The sequence below is a fragment of the Phoca vitulina genome, unplaced genomic scaffold (assembly GCF_004348235.1).
Source record: "Phoca vitulina isolate PV1807 unplaced genomic scaffold, GSC_HSeal_1.0 scaffold34, whole genome shotgun sequence".
NCBI classification, from domain to species: Eukaryota; Metazoa; Chordata; class Mammalia; order Carnivora; family Phocidae; genus Phoca; species Phoca vitulina.
Window position 1 is genome coordinate 1,713,231 of NW_022589737.1, and position 25,572 is coordinate 1,738,802.

The 25,572-nt window shown below is 39.8% G+C and overlaps 1 protein-coding gene across 4 annotated transcripts in view; it reads right to left on the minus strand.

Moving 5' to 3' along the window:
* Positions 1-25,572, minus strand: part of CDON (cell adhesion associated, oncogene regulated) — a 96,603-nt gene that overhangs the window by 47,743 nt on the left and 23,288 nt on the right. For 2 of the 4 annotated variants that reach the window (XM_032426145.1, XM_032426143.1), the window contains exons 2-8: positions 15,565-15,692; positions 13,389-13,661; positions 11,521-11,667; positions 10,535-10,678; positions 9,608-9,895; positions 7,649-7,918; positions 966-1,316 (exon numbers count right to left, since the gene is read on the minus strand). In XM_032426145.1, the coding sequence (XP_032282036.1) occupies positions 966-1,316; positions 7,649-7,918; positions 9,608-9,895; positions 10,535-10,678; positions 11,521-11,667; positions 13,389-13,661; positions 15,565-15,643 (1,552 nt within the window). In that variant the 5' untranslated portion in view covers positions 15,644-15,692. Of the gene's footprint in view, positions 1-965; positions 1,317-7,648; positions 7,919-9,607; positions 9,896-10,534; positions 10,679-11,520; positions 11,668-13,388; positions 13,662-15,564; positions 16,895-18,713; positions 18,878-25,572 lie in introns of those variants that run through there. The other 2 variants (XM_032426146.1, XM_032426144.1) reach the window with 2 other exon arrangements.

Sequence of the window (25,572 nt, forward strand, 5' to 3'; positions counted from 1 at the left end):
TCTCCAGGCTGCAGGGTGCTGGCCACTGGTGGTGTGGCCTACACTCTGGAAGACGGGCCAGGGAGAAAGAGCTGTGTGGAACCAGACTTGGAACTAACGAAAGCAAGGAATTCCAGAGCCCTGTCCTGCTGTACGGAAGGAGGAACATGGGCGCCAGGCTCTGGGTAAGCACAACCCCTGACCCTCATGGACTCTTTGACCTGTGGGATCTGAGGCCCCAGGCAGAAGAAGGCCACACGAAGTTCTCTAAAGCAGGGACCTCAGTTGCCAAAACCAAGGGCAGTACTCTGCCTCTTGCATGACACATAAGGTGACAGTCTCCACTCAACAGACCACCTGCGGGGGAAGGCTGTTCTAAATACTCACTGACAGAAGGTCTGAATTTGAATTAAGTCCAATTTGAATTAATCTTAATAATATTGATACTCTATATACTAGTTCTTCAAAGACCGTACGAAGCTTTTAAGACATCCTCACCAAAAATCAGTAGAATATCAAGAATGAATGTTATGCATTCCATTAGAAAGGCAACTTTGAATAAGAGGTACTATTTAATAGGACCATGATTCTACTTTCTCAATGAAAGCCAACCCTTGAGACTTTGGATACTGTACTTATCAAGGGCTCCCCTGAAAAATGTCTGCAATGACCATATTCAGTAGCTTAGAAAACCAAAAGCATTAATCATGAAAAGAGGTCCTAACTGGGGCTTGCTCCCAAATGAGAGCCGTCCACAGGACAAATACAACTCTAACAAAAAGATCAGAAATGGAGATTAATTGTTCTTCCAGTTCATGTGAAGACCAAATACCAAAAACTACAGTTCTGTATTTCACTGTCTCTGGGAAAATATATCTATATTTAGAGATTGCTGGACTCATGAAAATAACATACTTCAAAGCACTTTATCCCCTTACTATTAGAGGAAGCTAATCACCCGAGAAAAAGAACGAATGGCCACTCACCCACTGTGAGGATTGCCTCCGACTGCGTGGTGCCATGTTCATTTGTAGCTTCACAGGTGTATTTTCCAGCATGTTCCTGAGTGACAGCCTGAATGTACAGAGAGCTTGAGCCAGCTCGGGACATGATGAGGTAGACAGGCTCCAGGTCAAAGCCCCCAGGTCGTAAGTGGAATTTCCGGGATTTAGATCTAAGCACTTGAGACGGATGGCTGGTTATCAACCCATGCCTGTCGTACCAACGCATGACAGGGATTGGCACTCCAGTGGCATTGCAGGACAAAGTAACAAAGTCTCCATCTACCACCTGTGCACTTGCTGGTGCTGTAATTATAACTGGCTTGAGTCCACCGCCTATTAAAAAAGTAATTCACACATAAAAAGAATAATAACACTGTTGTATCTACAATGCAAAATTATATCAATTAATCTTACTGCATAAATGTTCTCAATGTTGTGCCCAAGTAGCAGTCTTAAACGCATCTTTTATACATGTGTTTCTTAGCAGTGTTTTTTTTTTTTAATTGAAGTATAACAGACATATAACATAAGTTGCAGGTGCACAACATCATGATTCAACATATATGTACACTTTGTGAAATGATCACTACAGTAAATCTGCTTACAATCCCCTAAGCAATGTTTTACATTTACAGTATGGAGAACACATTCATTCACTGAAATAACAGTGTTTGCAAAGTCACATGCAAATAGTGATACAGTAATGATAGTAATAATTAAAACAAAGATATCACTTCTTATTAGTTCCCGTCTCAACTTTCAGCAAGTAAAACTGTCCATAAAAAGTAGAATTCTTGGGGCGCCTGGGTGGCTCAGTCGGTTAAACATCTGCCTTCAGCTCAGGTCATGATCCCAGGGTCCTGGGATCGAGTCCCGCATCAGGCTCCCTGCTCAGTGGGTTGCCTCCTTCTCCCTCTGCTGCTCCCCCTGATTGTGCTCTCTCTCTCTCAAATAAATTTCTTAAAAAAGTAAAATTCTTCATTGTAGGCTCCTAGACATTGCCTACTTAGACTGCCTGTCCTTTAGGGAAAACGGAATGTATAAAGGAATCTGTTGAGAGCTTTCCACTATGTATCCCCTACACATCCAACCACTGTTAAGTACAGAACATGTGAAGCCAAAACCTCAGACTTGAAACATGAAAACAGTATGAAATAGCATAAAACAAAATAATACTCCTTCACAAAAAAATAGTTAATTCCGGGGGAAACATCTGATTACAAAAATCCTAGGAGAGAAACCAGTTCTGAGTGTAAGTTGATGAACCTATTTCTTACCATATACATGAACAACACTTTTTTTTCCAAACTACAGCGACACCAACTCTCTTTCCTTTTAGTCCTAGGTATTCATTCTCTGGAGGTACTTTTTTTCTTTTTCTTTTCTCTTTTTTTTTTTAGGATTTATTTATTTATTCCAGAGAGAGAGAGAGAGAGTGCAAGAGGGAGAAGCAGAGGGAAAGGGAGAGAGAAACTCAAGCAGACTCCGTGCTGAGCATAGAGCCAGACACAGGGCTCGATCTCACAACCCATGAGATCATGACCTGAGCTGAAACCAAGAGTCAGGCGTTTAAACGATTGTGCCACCCAGGCTCCCCTGGAGCTAATTTTAAGTGCACCTACAATGGAATATTAATTACAAATGGCATTTTCTCCAGCACATCCTTTTCTTCCTCCAGTCCTACTTCCTACATTTGACAAAACCATCACCTGGCATGATTAGATTTCTGAATTTTTGCCAATCTGGTAAATGTTAAGATTTTGTCTCACTGGTAATAAGCTGTACCTCCCTGAGTATTAATGAGACTGAACATCTTTTCACCTGTGTCACTGGTATTTTTCCTCCTTTGTGAAATGCCTTTTGTACATTTTTCTATTGGGTCATTTATCTTTTTTGTAGTGATTCAGAGTTTTTGCATATTCCAGATACTGTTCTTTTATTAGTTCTGTATGTTACTAGTATCTTCTCACAGTATATTGCTTTTCTGTTCATTTTTAATGCTATCCTTTAATAACAAAGATGTTCTAATATCAATGTAGTCATATCAATCTTTTTTTAAAAAATTAGCTCAAAATGTCTTAAGTTTTGAAACCCAATCAGATAGATACTCAACTATATTTTTTTCAAAAATCTGGCATCTCGAGGCACCAGGATGGCTCAGTTAAGCATCCAACTCTTGATTTCAGCTCAGGTCATGATCTCAGGGTTGTGAGATCAAGCCCCACATCAGGATTCATGCTTGGGAGGAGTCTACTTGGGATTCTCTCACTCTCCTTCTGCCGCACCCCCTTCCCAGCCCTGCTCATGCTCTCTAAGTAAATAAATAATTTTTTTTTTTTTTGTCATTTGCCTTTCATAGATAGGACTTTAATCTACTAGGAATTTGTCTGTATACATTATGGGTTAGAGATTTAATTTCTTTTTCTCCATTTTGACAACTAATTATCCCACATCAAAACTTGAAATGGACAGCCTCCTCTTGGTGATCTGCAATGCCACCTAAGTCAAGTCCTTAGGTGCAAATGTCTTTGGCTGTCTCTGTCTTGTTCTAAGAGTCTTATTTGTTCCTGCACCAATATGTTATATTTTAATTACCACAGATTTTTGTATACTAATATCTGCAAAAACAAGTCCCCCATGTTCTTTTTCTTCTTCTTTTCCTGTCTTAGCTATTCTTGGGTCTTTGCTCATCCATATATATTTCAGAATCAGTCTGTTAAGATCCTCAAAATATTTTGATAGGATTTTTTTTTTCTGTTTAAAGATTTATTTATTTATCAGAGAGAGTGAATGAGAGAGAGAGAGAGAGACAGCCTGTGCACACATGCGGAGAGGGGTGGACAGAGGGAGAGGGAGAGAGAATCTCAAGCAGACTCCCCACTGAGCAGGGAGCCCAACGTGAGGCTCAATCTCGTGACCCTGAGATCATGAACTGAGCCGAAACCAAGAGTTGGGCGCTCAACTGACTGTGCCCCCCAGACACCCCCCAACATGCTCACTATGAGTATATAGAATCAGGTTACCCCTGGGCCTGAAGCACAATACTGCTGAGGATAATGTAGAACCTACACCAGAGTTATCCTAGCAAGGGAGGGACAATGGTGAGATGTTATTATGCCCACTCCCTGCCCATTTTGATAGGATTTTAATTGAAATTGCATGAATCTACAGAAAAGGTTTTGAAAAGACCTGACAGCTGTCTAATACTGACTTTGGGTATCTACCAACTGGTATACCTTTCTAGGTTACCTAGGTCTTTTTCATGCTGCTAATATTGAAAGGTGACTTGTAAATTATATTTTCTGTTTGTTGCTGATTATAATGATTAATTTTATGTGTCAGCTAGATTGGGCTAAGGGATGTCCAGATAACGGGGTGTGTCTGCAACACACAGAGTGTAGCAGATGGCACCACCCAACACGGTGAGCACCATCCAGTCTGCTGAGTGCTCCGTAGAACGAAAATGCAGAGGAAAGGTGAATTTTCTCTGCTTAAGCTGATTCATCTTCTCCTGCCCTCGGTCACTGGACATCAGCACTTCTGGTTCTCCAGTCTTTGGACCTAGGTTAAGACTTACACCATCAGCTCCTCCTCCTCCCCACAAATAAATTATACTATTGGCTTGCCTCCTTCTCCAGTTCCATAACCATGTGAGCCGATTCCTGTAAGAAATCACCTCTTCTTTGTATCTTATATATTCTCTTGGTTTTGTTTCTCCGGAGAAACCTAATACAGTGTTATGTAGAAAGACATTGATTCTTGCTTGTTGGTCTTCATCCAGCCACCCTGCTAAATGTTTTCGTTATTTCTAATAATTTGCCAGCAAATTGAGAATTCTCTATGTTGGCAATCATGGCAGTTATAAATTAATAATGATTTGCTTTCTTTCTTTTTTTTTTTAAAGATTTTATTTATTTATTTGAGAGAGAGAGAATGAGAGAGAGCACATGAGAGGGGTTAGGGTCAGAGGGAGAAGCAGACTCCCTGCCGAGCAGGGAGCCTGATGCGGGACTCGATCCAGGGACTCCAGGATCATGACCTGAGCCAAAGGCAGTCGCTTAACGAACTGAGCCACCCAGGCGCCCATTGGTTTCTTTCTTTCTTATCCTTACCTAGTTTATTTTTCTTGTCCTTCTGTGCTGGTTAGAATCTCCAGTATGATGATAAATAAAAGAGATTTTAAAGAGAATCTTTCCAATATTTCACCACTAAAAGTGATGTTTCTTGTAAGTTTTTGTTAGATACTTTTTATCAAATTAAGAAAATTCCCTTCTATTTCTATTTTTCTAAGAGTGTCTAACATGGATACTGAAATACGTCAAATTTTTCTGCCTCTATGGATATAATAATATTATTTTTCTTTTTTATTCAATCAAAAGGATGAATGACACTTTACATTTTCTGACAGATTCCTGGGATGACTCCTTAGTCAAGATATATTTCCTTTTCTTATATGTTGATGACTTGCTAAATTTTATATAGGATTCTTGCATCTATGTTCATAAATGAGATTGGCCTTTGATTTTCCTTTCTTGTGCCATTCCTTTGTGATTTTTAGCATCAAAATCATACTGCCTGGAGAGTTCCCATTTTTTACTTTTCTCTGGAAGAGTTTATGTAATATTTGGAACAGTCTGTTACTTGAAAGTTTAGTAGAACTCTCCATAAAACCAGCTGGCCTGGTGTTTTCTCTGTGGGAAGATTTTAAACCCCTAATCAGTTTCTTTCTGATAGTATAGGACTATTCAGGCTTTTTCATTTCTTTTAAGTCACAGCTTTACTAAGTTGTATTTTTCCTAAGAATTTGTCCGTTTCTGTCTATCTTTGTAAATTGCTGGCATAAAGTTTATCACAGTCTTATTACTTTCAATCTCTACAAGACTTTTACTTTTTATTCCTATTATTGTTTATTTGTATTTTGCCAAAGATTTGTCCATTTTATTAGATTTTACAAAGAACCAACTTTTTCCTTTATTGATCCTCTTTCCTTCATCTTAATTTTCTATTCAATTGATTTCTGCTCCTATCTTTATTATCTCTTTTCCTCTACTTTCTTTAAATCTCTTCTGTTTTTTCATTTAGCTGACTAATTTTTAGTCTTACCAGTTTTCTTTTATAAGCATTTAAAGCTATACATTTCCTTCTAAGTTCCATTTTTGCTATATCCTACACGATTCGATCCGTGACATTTTCATTACCAAAGTATTTTATTTTATTTTATTTTATTTTTTTAAAGATTTTATCTATATATTTGACAGAGAGAGACACAGCGAGAGAGGGAACACAAGCAGGGGGAGTGGGAGAAGAAGAAGCAGGCTTCTCGCTGAGCAAGGAGCCCAATGCGGGGCTCGATCTCAGGACCCCGGGATCATGACCTGAGCCGAAGGCAGACACTTAACCAACTGAGCCACTCAGGTGCCCCACCAAAGTATTTTAAATTTCCATTATAGTTTTTTTTTTAACTCCACTATTGAGAAGTATAATTTTACATTTCCAAATACAGGCCAATTAAAAATTGCTTTTTATTATTAACTTCTAAAATAACTGCATGAAGGTCAGAGAATTGGTCTGCATGACAATGATTCTTTGACATTTGAAATAGTTATAACTCATAGACAAAAGATTGATTTCCTAATATATAAAGGACTACCAATCCACAAGAAAGAAGACCAACAATCTAATTTTTAAAATGGACAAAAAAAAATGAACAGTCAATACACGGGAAAGCAAATTCAAATGACTCATACACATGAAAAGAAGCCTAATTCACTCATAATAGAAGAAACATAGATCCAAAGGTACTTTTTTTTTAACCTACCAGACTGGCAAAGATTTAAAAAACAATTGACAATGCCCTGCCTTGGTGAGGATAGGAGGAGACAGGCAGTTACACATTGCTGATCAGTAAGAATACAAAGACAAGTAACAATTTTGCAGAGCAACTCGGTGGTATCTACCCAAACTACCAATGCATACCTGCTTTTATTCAGCAAGTTCATTTCTAGGAATTTATTTTACAGATATAAACACCTGAGCAAAATAATCTATGCAGAGGGACATTCATTATAGAACTCCTTAAAATGGCAAAAGATTAGCAATAGCCATCAGGAAGGTACTAGCCAAATCATTACAACCATATCATGGAATACTAATAAGCAGCAATTTGAAAAAAGAATGAAACACTCTTCAATACAGGAAGATATCTAAGATATGTTAAGTGAAAAATTCAAGATAAAGAATACACCACCATTTAGGGGGAAAAAACAAACAGATGTTATTAAACGCACACAGACATGTTATGTGTAAGTGATCGTAAATGTACATACAAGGATATTCAAGAAACTGATAAAACTAATTAGTTCTAAAAGCAATATGGTTGGCTGGGGAATAGGAATGAGAGACTTTTACCACATGCCTTTTAAACTACATAGTAAGTAACTGTTAAAAAAAATAATTAAAAAATTTTTTAAATGAGCTTGATCAAGTAATATTGCTTCATCATGGAAATACTGACCTGCAACGAGAAAGGAACGTGGGAAATAGGCATTAGTTCTGTTATGGTAATAGGATTATGCCCTTTTAGTGAAAATGATTTAATTTTTAACCAAAACAAAAGCCTATCTGTAAAGTGAAACTTCCTATGATTGCAGGACCCAAAAGCCTACCTTTTTCAATTTCAAGTCTCCCAGTAGACTGTATGAATCCAATCCCATTATCTGCTACACACTGATACAGTCCCGAATCTTCCATGGTCACACCACTGATTTTCAGTCCGTTTCCTGCAGTGAGATGTCGTGGGGAAGGATGAACAGGCTGCGCATTATGGAACCAGGTACGGTTTGGAGTTGGGTTCCCGTGCACCTCACAAGTGAACTGCACTGTGGCGCCCAGAGAGACAGTCTGATCCTGCAGTCCTTTAGAAATTGAAGCATTTTCTGAAAATAAAACATATAAATGAAACTTGAACCCCTAAGAGGTACCTTTTTAAATTATCACACGAGACACAGAAAATCCTCCCTCTACTAGTAACTAGTTGAAACCAAACCGCATTGTTCACTCACATTCTCCCATCTGCTGTGGTCATCAAGACAAAATTAGAAATGTATTTGAACTTTCTTCTAATTGGATAAACCATATGTTACTAATATGTCATTGTCTCTTTTTCTAGATCTCTCCACCCACTTAATTCCCGCCAACACACACACACACACACACACACACACATACACACACACCCTTGGGCTTTTCTGAGCATTTGATTCAGGTAATTTCTTTAAAATAAATAGTTTCCCAGCATCTGCCTTCGGCTCAGGTCATGATCCCAGGGTCCTGGGATCGAGTCCCGCATCGGGCTCCCTGCTCTGCAGGGAGCCTGCTTCTCCCTCTGCCTCTCTCTCTCTGTCTCTTATGAATAAATAAGTAAAATCTTTAAAAAAAAAAAAAAAAAAAAGGGCGCCTGGGTGGCTCAGATGGTTAAAATAAATAGTTTCCCTGGATTTCACACTAAACAAGAGCCAAAACAGAAGAATGCTTATTTGCAAATTAAATGCTTTCCATGGTCAGTTCTGCCTTAAGGTTAGATGGATACTTTACTATCCATCAAGTCACTTACACCTAGACAAAGTAAATCATTTACCAACATTTGTAACACATGCCCAAATTATTTGACTATGCATATTAATCTAGGCCTGATTATCATTGCACTTTAAAGCTCACCTGCCATACCCTTCCTTACTTCCCGTGTTACCTATGTCAGGCCATTGTTGCAAATAAACACACACAGAAGTTTATGAAAACTATCTTTACTATGAAATGACTTACTACCTACTTCTTCTGGCTTTCATGAAAATCTGTTTTGATAAAGGAAAACATTTTCTGCTGCTAGACATGACAGTGATGTAGGTAGCTAGAAGGAAGAAAGGAGAAGCTTTGAGATAAAGACTGTATATTGAGAATGTGGGTAGAAATAATGCAAATTTTATGAGCCAGATACAGTGAAAGCATTCCAAAAGGGAAAATAAAATGAAATAGATTTTTTTTTTAAATTTTATTTATCCACTTGACAGAGAGAGAGAGAGAAAGCACAAGCAGGGGGAGGGGCAGAGGGAGAGGGAGAAACAGGCTCTCTGCTGAGCAAGGAGCCTGATGCGGGGCTCGATCCCAGGACCCTGGGATCATGCACTGAGCCGAAGGCAGACGCTTAACCAACTGAGCCACCCAGGGGCCCCGAAACAGATTTCTTTTTGAGATGACATTTTTTAGTCAGTACTCTTAGTTACTACTACTGGGTTCTACACACTGATACAGCCCAGAATCTTCCATCCTACTGAATTCCCGTCTCTTTCCTCCAAGTCGTTAGGAAGGAAGAACAAGCTCTGCATGACATAACCAGGTTGGGGGTGAGGTTCTCACGAGCATCCCAGGTGAAATGTTCTATGCCACCAAGAAATACTGCCAAATTCAGCGGCCTTTAAAAAAAATGAAGCTTGTTCTGACTACTGGTATAGGTGTTTCTAGCTAGTCCCTGTTTCATTTGTAGTTCCCAAATAGATCTTCTATTCTAGCATCAGTTAGACCAGAAAATTAGCCTGACTTGAAAAGCAATTTAATAAGTAACATCTTACCAAGTACATTAACCATGTAAGTCACACGTTGTATGTCTCCAGACTTGTTTCCCACTACACAAGAATAGTTTCCCGAGTCCGTTGGGTCAATGCTCTCTGTGGCAAGATGAGAATACAACCTTCTCCAATTGCTTCCCTGCAGAGCGTCCTGACCATCCTTCAGCCAGTGCACTTGAGAAGCTGGGACCCCACTCACCACACACTCCAGGGTGACAGGGCTATGAGAAAGGACAGCTAATGCCTGTGACAGGGTGGGGTGAAGAATATGAAAATCCTCTGAAGAAGGGCCTGGGAAAAGAAAACAAAAAATTTTTATTAAATATTCACTTCCAGGCTCTTCCTTAGCAAACCTGTGAGTCTTCCCATCTTCCCATTTATTCTTCTTTACACTACACGGTCCTACTCGTTAGCTAAATCATTTTTAGTTGAGAATTAAAATTAAAACACTTTGTGACCCTTGAGAGCTATTTCTGAATTAGCAGTTGAGAAATGTCGAATTTTTGACAAGTCCAGAAACCACTATTTTGTTGTGCTTTGACTATTGGTTCTATCTCAGTTCAGCTACCATAATCTGCAAGAGAAAAGATATATATTTTTTCATAATTTACAGTTAGCCACCAATTTGATTACCAGGGATATAAAGTTATATTTTCTCTATAATTTCTTCTTATTTGAGCAAAGGGTCAAGTTCTCCGTATGCTTTCCACTCTGTCAATCTTGACCAAAATTCTCTTCTAAAAATTCATTATCTTTTAAAAACACGTACAATACCATTCTATAATGCATTTATGTATTTAATTTTTCATAAGACTCTCTTACGATAAGCAAACAGGATCTGAAAGAAAAATGAACTTTGCTTTCCCAATGTTTTATAAGGAATGCTTCTGAGGACTCTTCCTAGTTACCATTATTCTCCCAAATACTTACGACTCACAAGAAGCTTTCGGCCAATGGGTTCAACTTTTAATTCATGTGTGACAGGATTAAAAGCTGCACATTTATATGATCCCTTGTCCTCTAAAGATACATTCAAAATCTGAAGATTCCCTGATGGAAGGATTAAGTAATTCTCTGAGGAAAGAAGAGAATGCAGTTAGGCCTCCACAAGAAGGACGCCAATTAAAACAAATGAAGGTTGATAGCTGTGCTTTAAATTTAGATGTAAGAATAGCCACAAAGAAGCAATCAAGGAAAATGTATTAAATGAAAGAAAGGGAAAGTCGAGGCAGGGGAAAAAAAAAAAGTCAACAATACTAGAGGAACAAAAATCAAACCCAGCAGAAACATCTGACAACAGATCATTTGTTGAGAAGGCTGAAAGCACAAGCATATTAAAAAAAGATACAATGACCGTAGCTACCATCTTGAGCAAACTTCCACCTACAGCACTGACCCCCCAGTGTCCATGTATGTCTATCTATTCATTTTTTTTCTCAACAAATCCTGCCAGCGAGGGCCCGGCCACAGGGGCTACACTGATCAAGAAAGCAGACAAAAGCCCCGCACTCATGCAGCCAGCATTCCAGCGCGAGAAATGGGGGTGGCAGAGGAAGGGGTAAATAAGATACAAGCAAACAAAAACATGTATAACACCATGCTATGAAAATTAAAAAAAAAAAAAAAAAGGCCAAGTAAAGGGGACAGAGAGCAACAGGACGTATTATTTTAGATGGGGCCGTGAGGAAGGTCTTCTCAGAAGAAAAAACATCGGAGTGGAGACCGGAATGAAGGAGGGAATGTGGGGTTGTAATCACATCTACAATGTAGCCGTTTGTGCTTGTCTCCACTTGACTTCCGACACTTACACATTTTTTTGGTATCCACAGTCACTAGCATACAGAGCTCAAAAGTAGGTGAAGGACATTTGTTCCGTGGGTGTCACTGGTTTTTTTTTTTTTTGTAGAAAGTCTCACCTGTGGAATGTTTCAGCCACTTTCCCCGGATTTTATAGCGCACCTCAGCCTTGGGGTTACTATCTGGTACCTTGCAGCCAATGAAACCAGTACTTTTTTCTTCTGCTGTAATAACATGCTTTGTTGCTGAACCAAAATCACCGAGAACTAAAAGAAATAAGTAAAATAAGTAGATAAATAAATAAATAAATAAATGCAAACTTGAACTCTCTTTCCCAAAGGAAATTTAAAACCACAAGCCACATGGGCAACGTGGCCATTGGTAACAGCTGATCCCAGTTCACAGAGTGGCGTGATTTTTTTTTCTATCTCAGAAAGTAGCTGGGGTAGAGGTGCATGGTTGAGGGCTAGAGCTAAGTCATGGCACCCTTTTCCAGAGGTCAATGCTTCCAGGAGACTACAAGAAAAGCAAGCAGCTCTTAAAAACATCAGCATCTTAAAAACACCTTAAAAACTATAAAAATATAGTCCTTCCCATTCTGTCGGGATAAACCCTTTTCAAATCCAGTCCCTCATCAAAACTCACTTTCCTTATGCATCTTCACTCTGTGGGTAGCTACTCACATCGCAATAAAATGGTTCATGGGAACGAACCTAGGACATCGAAAAACCAAGCAGTGTGTTGTTTCTCTCTCAGTTCCTCTCACTACTTCCAGTTCACTACAGATGGACCCGCTTTATTATCTCCAAGGCTGAAAGCATTCGGCCGCCTGCCACTAGGAATTCAGCCTTCCAGTGTGTGTCCTGGAGCTGTCCATGGGTCATAGCTTTACAAAAACATTTACTCTTCTCAGTTATGACAAACTCATGACTCCTGGGGAATCCAGATTTGTTCTGTAAATAGGGGTGCCCTAACAAAGACATTTTCCATTACTGGAAACCATCACCATTTGAAAGGCAGATGGTTCAAACCTACTAAGAAAACCACCACATTCCAGATTTTCCATAAGTTCAATACTCAACATTCCTTTCTCTACGGTCAATTATTTTTTTTCCTGCTTCGTTAGCCTGGTTTCAATCACATAAATTAAAATCACTCAGTAATCAAAACAAATAAGACAATTAGATATGAAAGATAAAGGACGGCATGAAACAACGGAGTGTCAAAGGAGACAACAGCTTTTTCTTTTTTTTTTTTTTTTAAAGATTTTATTTATTTATTTGAGACAGAGAGATGAGAGAGAGAGAGCACATGAGAGGGGGGAGTGTCAGAGGGAGAAGCAGGCTCCCTGCCGAGCAGGGAGCCCGATGCGGGACTCGATCCAGGGACTCCAGGATCATGACCTGAGCCGAAGGCAGTCGCTTAACCAACTGAGCCACCCAGGCACCCGAGACAACAGTTTTTTTGTTGCTGTTGATGTTAAGGACTTTTATTTATTTATTTATTTATTTATTTATTTTTTTAAGATTTTATTTATTTATTTGACAGAGAGACACAGCGAGAGAGGGAACACAAGCAGGGGGAGTGGGAGAGGGAGAAGCAGGCTTCCCGCTGAGCAGGGAGCCCGATGCGGGGTTCGATCCCAGGACCCCGGGATCATGACCTGAGCTGAAGGCAGATGCTTAACGACTGAGCCACCCAGGTGCCCCGATATTAAGGACTTTTAAATATTCACAAAGGAATTCAGAATTCACATTAGAAAACGTTCCTAACCATGGAAAAGTTGTTTCCATGCCCCTGTTATAGATGAAGACACGAGGCTAGGCTCACAGAGGTTCAAGTACATTTTCCCCAAGTTAAACACACAGCAAGAGTCAAGGCTGGGATGAGAACGCCTACATGTTTACTCCAGAGCCCACGCTCTTCCCTCTGCACTAACAGTAATTCTAGGAAAAAGCACAGACACCAGAGACAAAATTCAACTCACCAGCAGTGGCGACTGTCGCAGGGCCGCTGACAATGGCGCCGATGCTATTGTTGGCCACGCACTGGTAGGAACCCGAAAGGGAGGGATTAAGAGACAGAATAGTCAAAGTCCCCTGATGGATCTCAATCTGTTCCATGTTTCTATCCAATCGTTTTCCATTATGCAACCATGAGATATGAGCGGTCACAGGTTTAGCAGAACAACGTAGTACTATGGGTCCACCAAGTTTCTGGACGGCAGACAGTGGCTCAGAAACAAAATAAGGTGCCAAGTCTACAAGGAAACATTCCCCACGTGCCAACGGGTGAGGGGAGGCGGGGAGAAAGGAGATAAGGGGAGAGAGAAAGAAGAGTATATTGAATACATTTCATCAGAAATCTATATAACTATAGGCAAGCCCTTATTTCATCATACCAGTTACCGTTCTTAATGCTTGTAAAAGTTCTAGGAACATTTTTATACGCCCGTTTTTGGAAGGAAAAAAGGGCAATGCGTTAACCTAGGACTTAATGATTAGGGTAGAAGAGATGAGAAACCTTCTGATATAAATCAGACAACATACCAATTCTGTAAGTGAGAAATAGCAAATGGCTCTTTTCATGAAGTACCGCCTAAGAAATGCAAGTTAAGAATCTGGAAAAGTGAAAATAACTTGCAAAATAAAAAGAATTCTCTCCTAAATCACCAAGGATTTAAGACTAAGTTATTCTATAAATAATGGCTACAGTCTTACTACTTCCCTTTAATATAAAACAATGTTCAGTCATGCTGAAATACAAAGTCCATCCTTTTTTGGATGTAGAGTGTCAATTTTAAATTTTATTTGGTGTTTAGTGTAGTTTCACTTGTGACATCATTTCCTCAGCAACTTGGGGGGCAGGGTGGGTTCTCGCACTAACGGATCAAAACAGATCGCCCTCCTCCACCCGAAAGGGTGGGGGGGACAAGAATACTGTTAATCTGAGGGAATAAACTACTTCAAAGAAAAAAAAATTCAATAGATTGCTAACCCTACTTTCACAGGGTATTTCGTCAGAAATATGAGGGACGTGCCTCTCTTGACTAAAACCTGAGGCGGTTGTTCAGCAAAACAAAAACAGAAATAAAACCAGCCGATCAGCTTTTTGGCTTACAAAAAGTTATACGGTATTCTTAACAGAAATAGTAAATATTACTTAATGAATAAACATCACTGGTATTTCTATATTACTTCTATAGGAATCTGTACACGAATGTAAAATGAAAAGAAACGCACGTGGGCCATGCACTGGGTGCGGGCTTATGTACACATCTAACAATCAATGCTTTTAAGCTTGTCAGTAACAGAGGTAGAGAAAAACTCAGACAAGGTCATGTGAGAAAGTGGCAGATTTGGGATTTGAACCAAGTTCTCTCCAAGCTGAGTACTAATACATGCTGATTCTAAAATTTCTTCAGTGGTATGGAGTCAGCATTTTATTCCTGTTAAAATTTCCAAATTCAGACTTTTGTAACATATCCTCTTACTGAAAAGAACATGATAGGACGATACTTGTTTTTAAGGTAATGAGAGGAATAAATTATAAGGACAATGTTAGGAAGGCCTGCCAATGCCCAAAAGCACTACCAAGAGATCCTGAAATTGCTGAATGAATCAGTTTTTATTTTTTTAATTTTTTTAATTTTTTATTTTTTTTAGATTTTTTTATCTATTTTACAGAGAGAGAGATAGCGAGAGCAGGAACACAAGCAGGGGGAGTGGGAGAGGGAGAAGCAGGCTTCCTGCTGAGCAGGGAGCCCGATGCGGGACTCGATCCCAGGACCCCGGGATCATGACCTGAGCCGAAGGCAGACGCTTAACGACTGAGCCACCCAGGCGCCCCTGAATGAATCAGTTTTTAAATCATTCAGCTGGGTCAAACAAATCTTAGAAATGTCTTTGGAAACCATGATTATCAGTGAGGATTTAAAGCTGAAGTTTGTTTTTTTATAGGATTAAGAAGAGGAAAAGCTTGAGTGTAGACATGACCATTCTTGAGGATTAAAGAGCACACTTATGGTGCCGAGCACGGAGTCATGTATAGAACGGCTGACTCGCTGTATTATACTCCTGAAATTAATATAGCACTGTATGTTACTGGAATTAAAATTTTAAACTTAAAAAAAACAAAAACCACAACCATTCTTCAGCTCTTACCTGAATTCACAGAAGGACACAGAATCGTAAGAGTAACAACATACAGCAGTGTCTGTAAGGGCCAAGGAGCTGGATGCATAGCGCCAGATTACAGAAGCAGGCAGGACAGACTTCCGGGCTTTGTCTCACTAAAAGACATCCAGAAAAAGAAAGAAAGATCATCTAAACCCCCAAAACAGCTGAAATCTCGTATCTCAATAGTCCCAGTTGTGAACACAATGGCTACCATCTATTTTGAAATCTCTGTAGAGTGTGGCAAATACAAGGCACTTGATGATCCGTATCTCCCCATTTCACAAACTGATCTCTAGACACTAAGCTAATGTTGGAAATTTTGCTCATCCTTCCAAGGCACTAAGATAATACCTCCTATTTTACAGAATCAATCACTTGACATGAATACTTGATTCAACTGCCTTTAGTGCATTTGTTTGTACATTTTACAAGCATCTAAAACTCAACACCACCAAAATGCACCCCCCCTTCACTGCCCTAAAATAGAAACAGTAACCAAAACAACAAAATAATAACATTTACATAGTGCTTAGTACGTGCCAGACACTATTTCAGTGCTTTTTGTAGACCCAAAGACCACTGTAGTGAGACTAGACGGAACGGTGGCAGAAAGGTAAGAGGGAGACCAAGTAGGAGGTAATGTAATCACTCAGGAGAGAGATGAGCACATGAAGGGTCAGACCAGTGAGTCAACTGTGGAGGTGGTAAAGAGTAACTGGACTCAGAATATATTCTAAAGGTGGAACCAACAGAATTTGCTGAAGACTTGGCTAGAGTATGATCCAAAGATGTGTCAAGGATAACTCTTAGTTTTAGGTGTAACAGAATCCATAATAACTCTGTTTACTGAAATGGAGAAGACCAGCAAGGGGGAGATGGATTGAAGGGTTTAGTCAGCCGTTCTGTTTTGGGAAGGTAAGTCTGAGATACCCATGTGGCATCCGAGTACTACTGTCAAGTCAACAGCTGCATATAGGGATCTGGAGCTGTGTGGAGAAGTCAGAGCTGGAAATATAGATGTCAGAAGTATAGACGTCAGACCTATTAAAGCCCCAGCACTAGATGAGCTCTAAGGAAAGTATGACAGAGGAAAGGAGAGACCAGGCAGGAGCCTTGGGATACATCAACCTTTAGAGACCAAATAGAGAAGGAAGCAGCGAGGGAGACAAAGAATAAGTAGCCAGTGAAATAGGAAGAAATCCAGGAGAATGTTGTGTCCAGGGAGAAAAACAGAAGAAACATTTCTAGAAGGAAAGCGTGAGCAACTATTGCAAACACTGCTGAGAAACAGAGTAAGGCGAGACACCATCGTGAAGGCGCGATAAAGCACAGGTGATACTGACAAGAGTGCTTTTGATGGAGGGGGGACTAGCATCTGATGGTGGGTTCAGGACAGAATGGGAAGGGAGGAAATGAAGAAAGCACAGAAAATCCCTTCTAGGGCTTTGCTACAAAAGGGCAGCGGAAAAATAGGGAGAATTGCTGGAGACACACGGCAGTCAAGGGAAGGATCCTTTTTGTGTTTCTTTAATGTAGAGACAGCACAGCACATTCAGCTAAAGCTTAAAAAAAGTTTCACAAAACCCAGCACTGATAAAGGATGTGGGTAGAAATCGCTATCATCTACTGTTGGTGGAAATATAATCGGTAAATTCTTTTTGGAGGGATTTTGCATTATCTATCAAAAATCATTCGTGCGACAAATGCTTATTCCTATTTATATATTTTAAATTGTTCTCTCCCCAGCTTCTTGAATAGTACCTGGCAATAGGAATAAGTGACACAGGCAAAAACGTACCCCTTCTATTCTAGTAGGAATGGACGACAAACACGATAAATAAAATTACTACAATTAACACTGTCCATGCCACCCTCCAGATATGGTTCATTCCTCCTCTATGCTTTCTCCACCCCTTGGACACACATCTACCACTGCACTCATCAGTCTGTTCTGCAATGTATCTGGTTACATAACTATGTCCTCCTTGAAAGCAAGAACAATCTCATATCTAACATGGGAAATTCTAATACCTAGCCGAAAATAGGCACTGAAGAGACATTTTTCAAAATGAAAGGAATACCTTAATATAATTTCCCAAAGTACCTTAAAGAGTAGTATTTAATGAGACCTGTCATCTCACATGAATTCGGCATAGTCTAGCTATATTTTGTATTCCTTCATTCATTTATTCACTCATATACATGATTTTTAAAATCAGCAAGAATATAATAAATGCCTACTATACGCCAGGCACCCTGCTAGGCTAGGGATCCAAAGAGTGGTTATTAGGTCTGCAAATTCTCCCCCACATTCCTACTTGGCCAGGGCTGGCCACAGGATTCCTACGACTACGGAATATAACAAAATGTAACGAAAGAGCTAGGTGAATGACATTTTAGAAATGGGAATTCTATGTGCATATTCACTTATGCAAAGATTAATTCTAACCACTGATAAAACTGGGTAGAAATACAAAGCAAGGCACCTTAAATATGGCTTCTAATCAATCAGAGAATGTCTCCCGGGATCTGTTCCCTTCTCTATGCCATGCACTCCAAAATCTGAGTTGCCAACTCAAGTTTATCTAGATCACAGATCATCAGATCATGGACTGCCTTTTAAGTTTTTTCTTGCTGACCTCTTTTAAAAAGTGGGGGAGGATATTTTGGTACCACTCACTGGCGGAAGAGGCCAGCTATGTGAAAACTTTTTTTGGTTTATTTGAATTCTCACTTGGTTCAAGGTCAAGGACTGACACATCACTGGTAAGTGGTCAAGGCAAAGTAAACATTCAAATAACTTGTTAACAGGAGCCGCTGTCCTGAGAGAATGAGGACAAGGAGGGGCATTCTTCCTTTTGCCAAATCTTTCCTCAACTATTTATTTATTAAAAAGCAGTGAAACAAATACCAGAGTCAACTTTAACCCTAGCACATGATCCGCCGAGTAACTTTACAGCTGTCCTTGAAAACTTCACAGCTCATGTTTGCTACCTAAATGATCCTACAGGACCATCCTTTATGAATTCTATCTTTCTATTAGGTTCCTTAAAACAGGCTGTCAGTTGGTTTTTGGAGGCTGGGAAGAACTTATGACGGTAACGTAAATATTTGTTGACTTCGTTTATACTTACCCAAGGAAAGCTTGCTGTGTTTGTTAGAGAATTGTGATAACGAGAATAAGGACCTGGATTCTATTGCAATAGGAGTCAGGTAGCTTGAAATTACATTCGACAGCCACCAATATCTGTAACCTAGGTCCGATCTCACAAACACTGCTGACCACGAGGAAAGCAAGATGACGTATAAAGCAGAATATAGGGCGCCTGGGTGGCTCAGTTGGTTAAGCGACTGCCTTCGGCTCAGGTCATGATCCTGGAGTCCCGGGATCGAGTCCCGCATCGGGCTCCCTGCTCGGCAGGGAGTCTGCTTCTCCCTCTGACCCTCCTCCCTCTCATGCTCTCTGTCTCTCATTCTCTCTCTCAAATAAATAAATAAAATCTTTAAAAAAAAAAAAAAAAAAGCAGAATATATCCATTAGCACTGCTGGAAAACTGTTTAATGCTATGTCGCTTCCAAAACTGTTTAATGCTATGTCGCTTACTATCTTTGTCCCCCCCACAAAAAAGTAAACTCTTAATATTGGCGTTACTGTTATTGAACTAAGAAGTTATTGGAAAACAACTATATTTATATTTACATATAATGTAAATATTTACATATTTCCCTGCATTACTTTAGCAAATGGACAATTTTGTTTGTTTGGCCAAGTTTACTGCAACTGAACGAGGCTCCTACTGTCTTCTTACAGACAGGCCAGTAGCCTTAACATGTATTTTACTTTTCTTACCTACAGAAATTTACCTTGGCAAGGGAGACAACAGCCTTAATTTCCTCCACATAGAAATTGCTAACCCATCCTCCTCTTATCCTCTCTTCTGATCTGGAAACAGTGGGCAGCAGAGAAAAGGTCCACGGTAGGATCATAACTGCCCACTCCACCACACATCATTTTTGGCATATCACTTGCCAAAGGCTGTCTGACCTCTGTTCTAGCATACATATCATCCAAATATTTTTATGCAAAAATTAAAAACAATTCTGATCTAAATCATATCAGATGGAAGGAACAGAATTCTGATTTAAATCACAATGTCATGTTTTAAACTTCAGTGTTTTTCTCATTTAAAAATTTTTTTAGGGACACCTCGGTGGCTCAGTCAGTTGAGCATCTGCTTTCGGCTCCGGTCATGATCCCAGAGTCCTGGGATCAAGTCCCACGTCGGGCTCCCTGCTCGGCAGGAAGCCTGCTTCTCCCTTTCCCTCTATCGCTCCCCCTGCTCATCTCTCTCTATCTCTCCATCTCAAATGAATAAATAAAAAATTCTTTAAAAAAATAAAATAAAATAAAATAAAGCACCCAATGTGGTTATCATACCAGATGATATTTTATTTTATTTTATAATTTTTTTAAAGATTTTATTTATTTGAGAGAGAGAATGAGAGAGAGCATGAGAAGGGGGAGGGTCAGAGGGAGAAGCAGACTCCTTGCCGAGCAGGGAGCCCGATGTGGGACTCGATCCTGGGACTCCAGGATCATGACCTGAGCCAAAGGCAGTCGCTTAACCAACTGAGCCACCCAGGCGCCCCCAGATGATATTTTAAATAAAATACTCAAGTTTTCTTCACATATTCTACAATGTTACTTTTACAAGTAGACAATTCTTAACAAAGTTTCCACAAATATTCATTGACAAAAAAACCCCTACACATTTAGCACAGAACAAAAAGCAAGTAAACAGAATTCTACCACCTAAAGATAACACATCAATATTTTGATGCATTTCCTTCTAATCCTTTTCATATGTGTATATGTACATAACTAAGACTATAACATATATGCAATATAGTTTTAAATCCTGCTTTATTCATTTTTTCTCTAATGATTTTTGCTCATTTAATAATTCATAAACACAATCTATAACAGCTATAGGTATTTTATTGAATAGATGTACTTTAATTTACTTAGCCACTTCCTTTTGGGTAATTAGGCCACATTTTTTTTATATGGGTGTGTAGCCATGTATATTTGTCTTGCTATTACAGATAATGCTGTTATGAATATCTCTGTCCATAAATCTTTGACCACTCTTCTACTTATGTCTTTAGGATAGATTTTTTTTAAAGTAGAATTACTGAGCCAAGGAGCACAAACTTTTTAAAATATCTTATTTGTTTATTTTAGAGGGAGAGAGAGAGAAAGAAGCAGACTCCCTGCTGAGCACGGAGCCCAACATGGGGTTTGATCCCAGGACCCTGGGATCACGACCTGAGTCAAAACCAAGAGTTGGACGCTTAACCGAGTCAGCCACCAAGGCGCCCCAGTACAAACATTTTTAATACTCTTAACATATACACCGTCAAGTAGTTTTCCCCCCAAAAAGGCAATAATGTACAACCCTAACCCCAATGGTCACCATCAGCATAGTGGAGGGCAGACACCCAGTCACCAGAGTATGGTTTGCATCCTTACCCTGTGGTGAGCAAAGCATGGATGTCACACATGATTTTGAGCAATTAATTAAAATATTTGATAAGGCACAGAGCAACATTAACTGTTTAATCTATTAGGGACTTTTAAAAACAATCTTCTAAATTTACATAACAATAACTACAACAAAGGGAGCCCATCTGAGTGGCTCAGTAGGTTAAGCGTCTGAATCTTGGTTTTGGCTCATCCTGATCTCCCGGTCCTCCTCAGCATGGAGCCTGCTTGAGATTCTCTCTCCCTCTGCCCATTCCCACCCCTGCCCACCCCACACACTCTCTCTCAAATAAATATTTTTTTAAAAAGGTAACTACAAAAAAAAGGTAAAAGGAATGGACACTGTGGACCACATTTTATCAACCCTTGTTAATCTCTAAACTCTCAATTACCAAAAACACCACAGACATAAAAATCCCTGCTTTTTATGCAAAATTTATTGTAAAGTAGGATGCAGGGTCACTGTTGTTATACTGGGTGATTTTAATTTATAACATGCATTTCTCTAAAAATAAATTTGTATAAGAAAACTGCTGACACACACTTTTTGGCAATATTTGCTGGCATTCAAAATAGTAAATTACCATTCACTTCAAAACTTTATTCTCCCTTCCCTACTGCTTTTCTTGTTGAGCAGGGAGCCTGATGTGAGGCTTAATCCCAGGACCCTGGGATCATGACCTGGGCCAAAGGCAGATGCTTAACCGACTGAGCCACCCAGGTGCCCCTTGTCCATAAAGCATTTGAACACCTCTACTTCCCTAAACTACTAGAGGTAATAAAATAACTCAAGGCACTGGATTTTAAATTGGGTTTGTTCTTGCCTTACTATTGGACTTTAGCAAAGATATGATCAATTGCCAGTGTGAAAATCAGAACTCTTGACGCTTATCCAAATCACTGGTCTCATAAGAAATTAACAGGACCATGAGGAAGTTCTTCTACCTGCTTCCTATCTTCAGAGGAAGTTAATGGCCAACATAATTCTATTATTTTCACTGCAGTTGTGAGTGGCTGATTTAAGTGAGAAGATGGTCCCAAGAAAGCACCGGATAGTACTCTCTCTCCAGGGAAAAGACTGTAGGGTACAGAAACCCCAAACCACAACAGAACAGCTAAGCGTAGTACCCCATTAAACCTACAAATCAGGAAACAACTCTTTCCTCCATGCTATAAAAATCACTGGAGGGCTCCCCACTTTTGCACTGGATGACTGCTGCTCCCTGAGTCCTAGCCTAATGTTCCTAAAGATGACTGGTAGTGTCCCAAGTTATAGGGCTTCCTTTAAGCTCCCCTTCACATCTACGTAGAAGGCAATTTGTCTTATATAACATACTGTACTTTTATGCCAGCCCAGGCTTAGCAGCATTGCTGTTGGCAAAAGCAAGCTAAAGGTATGCCTAGTCTTAGAATAAGAAAGGAAATACTTCCCTAACATTTACTTAACTTATTGTTCAGGTTGTGAACTTAATGCTTTTATAACCTCTTTTCAACATGCTGCCAGAATAATCCTCTGGGAAAAGTCTTTCCTGAATTTCTAGATTTGATTCTTTTGTTTTTGAAGCAATGAATTTGCTTTCCTAAGGATGATCAAAGCTGTCTCTCTGAATTATCCTCCTCCCTAGACTCCTATATCAAACTTTCTTATAGTTTTCTTTCAGGTTTAGGGAATAACTGTGATTAATCTGTGAATAAAAACTCCGCTTGGGATCCATGTAGGTCTTCAAAACAGAAAATTCTTAAAAGTTTCCTTTTTTAAAACCATCTTATTCTGCATGACACAGTAATTTCCTTCTTTAAAAACAAAAGATTGGCCTTTATTTTCAAATAATCTATTCCATAACATGCTACTTCTCCTGTTGATTTAAAAAATTAGTCTTTTGCAGTAACTAAAGAAAAAATAGAACATGTCTACTTAAAATTTTTTGAATAAGTGCTCTCAAGATTAATTCAGCACAATTTCAATGAGGGAAGTCAAACACACTTTTTTTTTTTTTTTTTTACCTCATTGAGCTACCTTGACCTTAATCACATCGAATTATAAATCTCTAAAAGTTTTCTTCATTCTGAATATTTGAATAATTTAGCTAAGAAGCTAAATTGTTTCTTGCATGGACTTCTCAAAGAACCCTACTTTTTCTAGAAAATACTCAGTCCATTAATTCCATACACAGGGCAACTATTTTGGGCAAGAACCCATGGGGGGGTACAGAGATTAAGGAAGATGAGGTAGGCATAATTCCTGAACTAAAGGATACTGCAGTCTGAGAAAAGAGGGCATGAACATAATTAGCTTTGGAATAAAGTGTCATCAGCCCAACAGGAGCGTGAAATATATTCAGAGGAATCTACCTTGTATGCATCAGGCTCTGCTGGGAACTCAGCCACAGACAGGATGTCTGCCTCCCTGTGGCTCGTACTCAGGTGAGGGAAGCGACGACTAGCAAAGCCACCCAAGCACACACTCACCTAACAGAATGACTAGTCTTTTTGCCACAAGGGTTCCTGCAGTCATTCCACTTTTTGGACGGCTTCTCTTTATTCGGCATCACAACTTTTCCAATCAGAAACGAAAACGCGGTACTTTGATATTACAGCTTTGGGCAAAGATACACCCACTGGTTTTAAAAACCCCATGGTTTTTAGTCAGAAAGTCTCATCTAGGAGAATTGGAATGGCCTGCTGTATTTGGGTGCACATTGTGCTCTGTGTACAGATGCCAAGTGAGTGGGAGGAAGAGGAGCATTTTCTGCTAAACTCTCTGCTCTGTGTGCACTGTTTCTATGAGTTGGGGAGCACTCCCCTGTTTGGCCTGATTTTGCCATCAGGTGTTTTTCTGTGCTGTAACTCTGTGATTCAGTTCAATGTGAATGCAGATCACTCCTTAAAAGGACCTGCTGTCTGAACGTCGATTTTCCTGCCTCTCCACCATCTTGGGAGGAGGACTTCCTCACGGCCCTCCTTCACCAGCCACCAGCCTCGAATCTTCTCTTCTTTGGTTGAGCACAGCAACTCCACTGCACTATATTTAAGAACATTCTGTATTTACTTTCAAAATACTGTTTATCACCTATACAACTTGTTTGTTTGCTTGTTTACAAATTTGTTTTTATTGCTCAGTTGACTTGTTTTTCTCTCTGTGAAGACTGTGGCTATTGGATCAGGATGGAATACATCATGACTTTTTCCCATCAAAATCAATGGAAATGGTTTTCACTAAAAGGCAACGCTTTTAGGAAATAAAGGCTATCAAGAATTAAAGTAGTTAAGGGAGGGGGGATGGGTGAGCCACAGAATAAAGCAGAAGCGCCACAGGAAACAGAAGGGTCACTTCACCTGGACTTAGAAGGCTGAAGGAGACTTCTCATGGAAACAACGATCAGGTGAATCTGAATGGATGAGTCTGGGGGTCAGGAGGGAGAAAGGGAGGGAGAAACAGCAAGGCGAGGTGGTGCTCCAAAGAGAAGGAGCTACGTGTGCACAGAATTAGAAGGAGCAAGGAAGTATGGCTGCAGAGCCGAGTATGAGGAGGAAAATAAGGGGAGGGGGGTAAGGTGGCATAGGGGAGTAGAGGCTACAGCACACAGAACAATATAAATCAGGTCAGGGTATTTGGCTTTTATCCTGAGAGGGGAGTATTAATGGCTTTTAAGCAGGCAAGGGACAAGATCTGACTTGTGCCTTTGAAAAAATCATTTATGCTGCCATGTGGAATATGGCTGAGGAGAGGAATGGAGGTTAGAAGGCCCTGGGGAAAGAGGATGGGGGCCTGTACTAGAGAAATAGTAGGGGACAGACTTAAAAGATTAAAAAAAATTTTTAAAGACATGTACATATTTACCAGGTGTTATTAAAAGGTGGCACTGATAGGACTTGGACAGTGAATGATCTGGACTGGGAAAGAAACGATCTCATAGACGTCTTTGGAATGTATCACCATCCACTTCTGTTTCCCCACTGCTCTGACCTTAAGTAAAGGAACAAGACTGCTGTCCAGATTTCTACTTGGACAAGTGAGTGCGGGACGTGCACTAAGTACAGGAAATACACGAGAGGCAGGGGGGCTTTCCATGGCTTGTCATCGCTGTTTTGATGGCAGCAGGGAATGGAGAGCGTGTCCCTTAAGGCGCAGAGAAAATGAGCTGAGTTGGCCATAAGTGGAACTCTAAGAAAGAGGAGGCACGCAGAAAGAAGCCTGAAGTGCCTCAGAGATTTGAGGGGACTGTAACAGACAGATGAAACTGTTGCTCCCTTTTGAGGAGGGGAGAATCCTAAAAAAAAAAAAAAAAAAAATCTACTGCGTTGAAAGGCATAGCAACGCCTCATTCGAAATAATCCACATGATCAATACCATTAATAAAAACTTTTAAAACAAAAAAGAAAAGGGGGATGAACTAGGGAGGAACCCTCAGATTTCCTAAAAATGAGTTTCAAAATGTCATTGAGTT